The sequence below is a fragment of the Pristis pectinata genome, chromosome 18 (assembly GCF_009764475.1).
Source record: "Pristis pectinata isolate sPriPec2 chromosome 18, sPriPec2.1.pri, whole genome shotgun sequence".
NCBI lineage: Eukaryota > Metazoa > Chordata > Chondrichthyes > Rhinopristiformes > Pristidae > Pristis > Pristis pectinata.
Window position 1 is genome coordinate 19,042,054 of NC_067422.1, and position 10,364 is coordinate 19,052,417.

Below are 10,364 nucleotides of genomic sequence, written 5' to 3' on the forward strand. Positions count from 1 at the left end.
ACACTAGTCTATCCCTTTCTTGCATCAACCAGTAAACTTTTCTTACCATTTTTGTTTGCTATATCAAGTGTCATTTTACCTCCAAAACAACTGTTTAAAAATGTCATTTGAGTAACTTTACTTACACTAAAGACTTCCTACTGGGTAAATCAACATCTTCAAATAACACTGTTTAACTGCACTGTTGCACCAGTTAGTTCTTGCTGGTCATTATTGAGGAAGATATGCTGCTGCCTCCTCATGGAGCTGTTGCAGCACAATCTGTAACCATGAAAATGGACCAGTTATAGGGAATTGATGCAATACAAATATAACATTTTATAAGAATTAAGGAATTAATCACTTTTGGTATCACACTGGGGAGTATCAAAAAAGACTATTTTACATTACAGGGTTGTTTCCTAAAGTTTGGTGTTTGACAAAGGATGACTATATTGCTTCAAAAGTTCCTACATTCAACTGCCAGAATAAAAGATGGCTTTCACAACATTATGCACAAGTAAGGATATAATACTAGGCTGACTTGCGTATCACCTCTGTTGTGTCAGTATGTAATTATATTTCAAGGACAACATATTATAGTTTTGTGATGGCACTAGGTAGAATCCATTTCAGCCAAGCAGGGTTTTCCAGAAATTGGCTTCTGGATTCCTAGGTATAGTAAAAGTACAGCAGAAAACACCTAACAACAGACTGTCAGGACTTACTACTTGGTAGCCAGAGGGAAAAAACGTATGATTTCATAATGTTTTACAACCAATGAAGTAATGATGCTGCACCCTGATTTTTTCTTGGAGCTGTCATAGAGTGAAGATCATATTCAATGTGCCTTTGGATGGACAGAACCCACATTGTGAAACATTAGCTCTATCACCACAAGTGCTGTCTGACAAGTACCTGTAGTACTTTTATTCTGGATTTCCAGCATCTCCAGTCTGCTTTTGGACAACTGTTCTCTATGTTGTCAGCAATTCAGTTATCTTATATTGCACTTAAAACTGATGTGATAAATAAACTATTGGTAAACTTATCAGATTCAACATTTTTAATGATTTTTAAACTGCATCTACTGCTAACACATTGTATAAGCTTATGATCAGATTAAAGCCCAGAAATGATCCTGCATTGAAGATTGAAACTGGCACATTAATCCAGCACAAATGGGAACATTAGGAAATTTGACATACTCCAGTCACGTTATAGCACAAAGTTCCCAGGAACAAATAGTAAATTTTCTGAAGTGGATTCTTTGATTGCAATGTTAAAACCAATTACAACTGGCTTAAACAGAATTTCCCTTTTACGGTCCCCTAATTTACCCACAAAGTGTTTTACGAAGCAAGAAATCCGCCATCCACAGGCAGAGTCACTCCATTTATCATTGCGCTTTTGTCACTGAGGAGGAAGATTATTGCATTCACCACATCTTCAACTTCTGCAAGAGGAATGAGGGAAAAAAATTGACCATTAATCTGGAATACATGTAGTTACTATTTAATTTGGTCAATGTCACGTGAATGTCCCCATAAAGTGAAGATGGGCAGGTGCAGAATTTTTTGGTCACTCATGGGCCATTTACAGTGGAGTTCCACGAGGCTGAATACTCGGTCCCTTGCTATTTGTTGTATATTTCTGATTTGGACCTAAATGTAGGGGTCATAATAAAGAAGTTTGAGAATGATATAAAAATTTCCCTGTGGTTGTCACGGTGGAGGAAAGCTTTCAACTTTGGATAGGAAAGGTTTAGAAGGATATGGGACTAGCTTGGATGGGCATCTTGGTCACCGTGGACCAGTTGAGCCAAAGGGCCTGTTTCTGTGCTGTGTGTCTCAATTATTCTAATCAAGATTCTACACAAAAAATTCAGTAATTCATGTGTAATTGTGTGCAAAGAAAAGGGAGTACCAGATGGAGTGCTTAACCTTTTACAACTTTACCTCACATTCCAAAAAGGTGTACATTGGGTCATAACTTAAAATTTAAAAAAGTTTAGTGTTTAGATAGTTACTTCTTTTTAAAAAATTACACAAAGTGATTGTAAGTAAGTTTTTTTTATCCTCATCAAGTACCTGCACTTGCCACATTCTTCACACAAATACAGTCCAAATTTCTGTATTACAAATCTAAATCTTATCTCTAGCAGCCAGGGAAAGCAAAATGCAAAAATAATGTTTCTTTTATGACTAAAGGATAATATACTTACACTTTGATTAAGATAACTTACAATCCCCGCCCCAACTCCAAAGTTTAAAATATTTACCTGTTTCCTACAATGTTTATTGGCAATTAAAATCTTTTAACAAGCATTAGGCTTGTTGAGACACCAGCTGTCATTTGTACCGGATTCACAAACCAGTGCCATCAACATTGCCTAAAATGTAGTCCTGCTAGTTTATATAAAACAGGAGCCAATAATACCCAATACACACCCAGACAAAATTAAGGATCACGATGTTATTGTCCATGATCGTTATGGTCAAACAGCATCAGGTCTGTGAATAAAGCCCAATGTAAAAAAAAAATCTTAAAACTATCCTTATGACACACCTGCAAACTTGCCCATTGGGATGCGAGACAACATTCCTGCTGATTTTACTGGATCACTCCATGCAATCCGGCCCAATGCAGTCATCACCACTGTGGGGTTCACTGTATTCACTCTTATCTGTGCCATATGGAAAAATGCTGTTTTATTACAACAAAAATTAGATACTTTTAGATGTTCAAATATTAAAATTCTAGATATCTATTTGCAAGAAGTCAGTAGAGACACAAATTGGGTTAGCTGAACATAGCAAGGAGTCTGAAGCCATATCTGTAAGGTTCAATAACATTGCTACATCATTCATTTATTAGTGCAGCCAATTAGTAAAATTAGGCCATGCAAAGTTGTGGTAATTACTATTAACCCTTCACACCATTTAACAGAAAAATCAATCCTGAGACAGAAGTCATCAAAAGACTGCTGAGTGCCCTCTGGTGGTGAAACCATGCTAAAATACATCCTAAACTGGTCCAATAACCTTGAGGTATCAAATAGTCTTGGGGCACCATCAAAAATTGAATACTTCAACATACTACTGAGACCTCATTTTATCTGGATCTCAAGAATAGTATGAAATGCTTTAAAACTTATTTGGGTTAAACCTATTTCTAAAGTAATAATGCATTAACATTAACTTGACAACAAACATTCAACTACTGGCCCCGTGGAAATGATGTTCCCCATTGCTGGTTGGTTCAAAAACATGTTTTAGTTTCATTTGGTTTAAGAACTACGTTGTAGTAACAGGATTAGAAAATATAAGTGTCACATTAGGAAGTCGATACTTATACAAAAAAATCTGAATTGCTATAGTATGGCAGAAAAAGCCCCCATGTCAAGCTACACTAGTATAACTGGAGGGTGATGTGGTTAATCTATTAAGGCTGGATTTCACAACTGCTTTAGAAGAACTATTCATGGCATCAGCTGATTACTTCCATGCTCATTGTGTGGTCACGTCAGTGCTTACCTTGTGTGGTCCCAGTTCAAGTGCCATCACCTTTGTTAGCATGTCCACAGCTCCTTTCGTGGCACCTTACAAAGCAGAGACAAACAACAAGTAATCAACAAAGTGAGCCATTGATAAAACACAGAAGGAACAATATTAAATTTTTAAAAACTTGATAACGGGGGTACCACAATTGATTGAAAAACTACAGCCAAAACTTATGTCCAATTACTATCTGGTACATGGCTAAAGTCAGGCTCAGGAATACTGGGAGGCTACTTGATCAATAAGATGATTTATCAAAGTGCTCATCTAGGTTCACATGTGGAATGACTAATAGTTGAGTAGTTTAAAAGCTACTTCTGTCAAATTGTATTTCAGCAGAAGTCAGTACATCAATGAAGTAATGGTTGCTAACAATAGTTGATTAGGTAACAACTATGGGTGGCTGACCATCACCCATGGAAACACCTAGAGTGGCCTGAAGGTCCCATGAGCCTGAAGATGAATAGGAGGAAGGGTGCTTTCTCTGCACTTAAGTGATTAGAAGCAGCAAGAGTACATCATGTAGTTACTGGGAACACAACCAATTGTTGAGGGCCAGGGATCTGTAATGAAGATGTCCTTCAAATCTGTTTAATAAAGCAATATGGGAAGTCTATTTCCACTCAAGGTTTATAGACCTCAGTATCATGCTTTGCTTCCCTTCCTTTCTCATTGCAAACTATTCCACATCTACAGACCAACACTGGGTAGCATAGTCAACAGCTGTGCTACATCTTATTCACGTCAACACAATTTTTAGAATGCCCAGCCTCAATAATGGTGGCCTGTGCAGCAACCATACGAAGACCCATAATAAAAAAAAATTAAAGCCCTGTGAGACTGAATTGCATTATGGATAAGAACACAAGGTATTGTCAAGTTGGCTTTATGAATCAAACAACCAACTCCAAAACAAAACCATTTTTAGAACAGTAAAAAAAAAGGTTGGGTTGTGTAACTCACAGTATACAGCATGATCTTTCAGTGCACATTGGGATGCCTGGCTGGAGACGTTCACTATGGCACCACCTTCCCCGCGGCATTTCATCCCTTTTGCAATTATCTTGAAAACAAAATTTTAAAAATGACTACTGAACTTAGTTTTATGACCAGAAGAACCACCCAAATAAAACTGCTGCAGGGAGGGAGGAACATCAAGGCACCAAATAACAAGCATAACTGCTGATGAAGTTTACTTCTGAATGAAGTAACACCTGCTAGAAAATGCATCAAACAAAGACAGGGTTAGACTGGATTTGCGTCTAGAGAAAAGGAACTGCTAACAGTAGGTTCACATGAGGAATGGCCAGAGGAACTGATCCAGAGAAACATGAAAATGACAATAGTCAATCTGAAGCTCTTGGCAACTTTTAAAACGGAATGCAATTTTTGGAAACGCGCCATTACAGAAACAAAATGACTTAGGTCCTGCTGCCGATGGAGAACCTTTTGCAGCCAACTGGAACATACTGATCTGCAGCCCAAAATCAGGCAACGTCCCCAATAGGCATTGCTGGCAGGCAAGGTTCTCACCAGTAAGGCACTATGTAAAATTAGCTAACTAGGAAGCTCTCTGGTAACGTGGCAGTTTACATTCTCCCTCCTCCTCCAGTAACGTTGCAGGTTATGTTCTCCTTCCTCCCCAAGAACCTTACATTTTTCATCTGCGCACACCATAGTCGATACCAACCTGCAGTCGTGCAACACTGATTCAGATTCACAAGTGACAGATCTCTTTATCCATCACATCCCTAATGTATCAAGGAAAAATATTTTGCTCTGTAGACAACACTTTGGTGTTAAACAATGGTAATGGCGTCAGCTACGGTGGCAAAATATGAGAAACTCCAATTTAGGAAAAAATTGTTTTCCCAAGATTCAGCTGATGTACAGGTTTGGCCAGGTCTCAGCTAGTTAGCCTACATGACAAACTAAGAATGCCTTCCGCAACAGAGAAACAAGTTCTCTAGTCATCCCCAAACAACTGCAGGTCTGTGTCCTGCCCTCTTGGCTGAACCCCAACATAGCCCAAGTCACTTTAAGATTATCTTAGAATATCTAGCAAGCAAACATCTAACAACAGATGAATATAGCATGGGTACAGTGATGTTCTTACCTGTGAAACATGCAACACAGCTTTCACATTAACATTAAACAATCTGAAAAATAAATGTCAAAAAACATTCAGTAATAAGATAATGAATGAAATTGACTGATATAATACACCTCCTACAGGCAACCCAGTGCTATAGATTACCAGTAGAGCTTTCTCCAGGACCAGATCAGTCATGAAAATATTTAGAAGCAGGATGGTTGAAGCAGTTAGATGGGATAATACTCAAACCAATGACTTCTCCAGGATGCAAATTCCTTTTGCAACCTCTGGATCCATCTACACTCACGGCACGGTAGTGTAGCAGTTAGCACGACGCTATTACAGCACCAGCGATCGGGGTTCAATTCCCGTCGCTGTCTGTAAGGAGTTTGTACATTCTCCCGTGTCTGCGTGGGTTTCCGCCGGGTGCTCCGGTTTCCTCCCACATTCTAAAGATGTACGGGTAGGTTAATTTGGGGGTTTAAAATGGGCGGCATAGACTCGTTGGGCCGGAAGGGCCCGTTACCGCGCTGTAAATAAAATCTAAAAAATCATGTGCCCGCCAACTCTTGATGGACATTTAATGCCTGCCCACAATGGTTCTCTCCAGCTACTCCACTACCATAGTCACTATGGAGCATTCATGTTTTGTTGTTATTCTGTTCTTGATCACCATTTGAATGTGTCATTTGCTCCACCCACTGCATTGTGATCTCCTGCATTTGGTGCAATGACATTCAGATCCCTGTGACTCCCCACTGCCACATCAGATTTGAAGTGGAAAGGCAGGAGGACAAGGAGGCAACAGCAGAGGTCATAAGGCAACACATCTTCAAGCAGAAAAAAAATTCCTATATTCGTACCCATATTCCTCCCAACAACAACCACCACCTCCACTTTTCTCCAGTTGCGCTAACGTACTAAGTGGGTTGTGGCAAAGCAGAAAATATGGATGCAAACTGGCTTTGTTCCCTCACATCTCCCAGTGACTTCCCTTGCAGCTAAACTATCTCCCCCTAGGTAATAAGGTTAAAGAACACCATTACTTTAAACATTTAATGTTCTGCAGATCATTTTTGAAATTGACACACTTTAATAAAAAAAAGTTGAAACTTAAGTGATTGTTCATAATTTGGAACATGACTGGACCTTGCTTTCTCCAATCTTTGTTCAAGTTGAAACCCATAAGAACACTTCAGACAAAGCTCCCAACACCAGTTTTTCCTCATGGAAATACTGTTTTCATTGCTATACATTGATAATTCACCCCAAAAAACCATCATGGATCATTCGTATTTTACCCATGATTTTTGGGTAAAATATTTTTGTTTAGCAGCAAGGGAAAATAAACAATGATTTTTCCTCCATACAAGTCAGAGTAATTAATGTTTAATCAGATTTATCTTTAAAGATATTGTCACTCACTTATCAAATGCTTCCTGGGTAACTTCGAGGAATGGTTCTAAAATGCTAACAGCAGCATTGTTCACCAAGAGATCTATAGGACCTACATCTTTCAGTGCATTTTCTGTGGCTTCCCAGTTACTTATGTCCACGCAGATTGTCAGCATTTTGGGGCACTAAAAAGACAAAAAACTCCAGCTTAAATATGGGGAACCTAGTGATAATGCTGAAAAACACCATTACTTGGTTTAGATCAACAACAGAAAATGCAGTACCATTCAGTAAAGCTAGACAAGGTTGAAAATAGGAGTACAAGGAGAGGAAAGGGAGAAAGTAAAACAAAACAGGGAGAAAACCAAAACTGCAAGTCAATCACTATTAACCTAAAACTAGGTTTCTGAATTGTGCTGACACCTAGTGGTTCCCTTTCAAGTTATTTACGGCTCAGGTGGTCAAAAACCTCATGTGCATAGCAGAAGGTAAAAAGTCCAAGCCAAGCTGGAGATCAGATGCCAATGCACTGAACTCCACACACTGCCACTGGACTCATTCAGCCTAGTGCTATGCTGAAGAGGGCCTGATGGACTTCATATTCAGGCTTCCATGTTACAAAAGGAAGGCTGACATAGAAACAATAAACTCTTATTTACTTATGTGGGGTCAAGACCTTACAGGGGAAAAAAAGTGCAGTGAATTTCAGTTACTATTAAAATGTTAGCATTAATGATTTTTGATTTTTCTATTTAATTTCATTCTCACAAAAGCATTCCAAAATAGTCAAAGCTAGCTGCTGTCAAAGGCAATGTTTGGAGGTTAGAGTGGGGCATTAAGTTACTCTACCCAAAGCCTAATCACTGCTCACGTCACAGGACACTTCTGCATCACCGAGACCAGCATTTTAATTATTTCAGATCTATAGCATATTAAGTATTTTGCTTGAAGTGCAATTTTACTTCACAACTAATTCAAAGTAATGACAGAGACAACAAGAGACTGCAGATGCTGGAATCTGGAGCAACACACAAAATGTTGGAGGACACTCAGTGGGTCAAGCAGCACCCATGGAGGGAAATGCACAGTCGATGTTTCCAGTCAAGACTCTTCATCCAGTCCAGATGAAGGGTCTCGACTCGAAAAGTCGACTGCCCATTTCCCTCCATAAATACTGCCTAATTCAAAGTACTATTCTGTTCATCAGGATTCAGAAACTGTTCACGGCAGGTGGTCAGTAGAAACTCTAGGCCATCAATTTCATCATACCTCCTGAACAAGGCTGTCCAAATCAGATTGTGTCCTGGTTACTGCAATAACTTCCACACCACATGCTAGTAGGGCCTTAGCTGTGGCTCTACCAATACCTGCAACACAAAAACTTTAGCCTTCAAAAAGCTATGTTCCTAATCTCCAGGAATCAAAATCTGTAGTCAAAGAATAGTCCAAATATTTAAAAAGAACAATTTCAAACCAGTAGGAAAGCAAAGTTCATTAAGTGTCCCTCCTGCTCCTCCACCATGCAAATAAGTGAGAGTCAAACATTATCTCCAAAAGAATGGAAACACTGGGGAAAAAAAATTAGTAGATTTTTCTGGTCTACAGAATTAGAAAAAAAGTGCAAGGATTTTAAAAATTATTTTTTATTACAAGCATAAAAGTAATGAAAAAAATTGAGCTTTATTCATTGACAGGAATGCATGCAGAACTTTCAAATATAGTAAACAATTAACTCATAACCTGTGGAACAATATAATAGGATCTCTGGACAAGTTTAAAAGGAATACTGTATATACCGATACCTGGCTGTCACAATAGTAAAAGATGCACATGCCTAACCCCAGGGACTCTAGTAACAAACATATTGAGCTAGAAATTTAGTTCTGCAATTACGAATCTAAAGTTCAACGATAATGTTTATTTCTTGTTGTACAGTACCAGGAGACAGAAGCCCAAGCCCTGAGGTGAGAGGTTGTTTACCCACTCACTGTGGCCACTAAACAAAAAGTTGTGGAAGGAGCCTCTCTGGAGGGGCCACACACCCCTCATCCCACCCCTCCTCCCTGCAGGAATCACCCTCTCCCCAGGGCCACCGCTCCCTCACCTATTCCTCCCTCCAGAGGCAATGCCCCCTCCCTTCTGCCTCCTTCCATCCGTCCCAAGTCGGCCCTCCCTCCCCCCCGGGCAGGCCTTCCTGACCCTCCCCCCCCCCCCCATCCCACCCACCCGGAACACCAACTCTCCCTCCCCCCCCACTCCTCCCCCCCTCACTCCTCCCCCCCTCCTCCCACTCCTCCCCCTCCTTCCCTCCCTCCCACCTCCCACTCCTCCCCCCTCCCCTCCATCCCCCTCCTCCCCTCCCTCCCACCTCCCACTCCTCCACTCCCACTCCCTTTCGGCGACCCACCTTCCCTCCCCCCCCCGCCCGACTGTTGACTACTTGGCCCCGCTGAAAGGCTTATGGCTCGGCCCAAGGTTCCTCACCTTTGCCGGCGCCCGTCACCAGGGCACGTTTACAGGCCAAGCTCGGCTCCATTACCCCGGGGACTCGGAGCGAACTTGGCTCCTCCGCAGTTTCCTCCAACTGCTGGAGCGCAGCCACCGTCTGCTCAATTTATCGAGGCCACAAACCGGCCCCGTCCGCTCCTCAGTCAGCGCGGCTCCTCCCACCAACATTCCTCCCCACCAGTCCCTCGGCGTGTCCCACCTCTCACCCCACCAGCCCCTCGGTGTGTCCCTTCCTCCCCTCACCCCACCGACCCCTCGGGGTGTCCCCTCACCCCATCTACCCCTCGGTGTGCCCCCATCACCCCACCAACCCCTTGATATTTCTCCCCCCAACATGCCCTCGCCCCTCCCCATTTCCAGGGAGAACTTTCGTTGGAAAAAGTCTCCCTGAAGTAAACTTCATACAAATTTACAAAGCTTTAAATAAACGCACCTAATGCCCTTATGTATTTATTTAATTCATTGCTTATTCTCCAAGACCCTTTTCATTGCAAAATGCCTATATTGAAATAATTAATATTTTAAATATTATTTTAATTAATGTGGTGGTATATATAGATAGATATGACGCATATGTTAATTCAAGAATTAGGATTGGTGCGGATGACCACATTTAAGGTTAAGGCAGAAAATCCATTATAGTAAATCATGGCACAAATTTTAATTGAAAATGCAGATACTGATGCTCGCTATTAAGTGGCAAATGACTGGTAATTGTTGCTGTTCCATTGGACATCGGTATACTTGTACATAAATCAGTAAAAACTAATATATGGGTGAGGCAAATAGTTAGGAAGACATTAGTGTGCTGGCCTTTGTTGGAGGAT

The 10,364-nt window shown here is 40.8% G+C and overlaps 1 protein-coding gene across 1 annotated transcript; it reads right to left on the reverse strand.

Annotated features, from left to right (window-relative positions):
- Positions 1-565: 565 nt before the first annotated feature.
- On the reverse strand, positions 566-9,700 carry dcxr (dicarbonyl/L-xylulose reductase). The gene is made up of 8 exons (XM_052032674.1): positions 9,514-9,700; positions 8,299-8,396; positions 7,060-7,214; positions 5,656-5,698; positions 4,503-4,602; positions 3,516-3,580; positions 2,548-2,665; positions 566-1,435 (listed from the first exon to the last, which is right to left on the reverse strand). The coding sequence occupies exons 1-8, from the start codon at positions 9,563-9,565 to the stop codon at positions 1,332-1,334; spliced, it is 735 nt and encodes a 244-aa protein (XP_051888634.1). The 5' UTR covers positions 9,566-9,700; the 3' UTR covers positions 566-1,331.
- Positions 9,701-10,364: the final 664 nt, after the last annotated feature.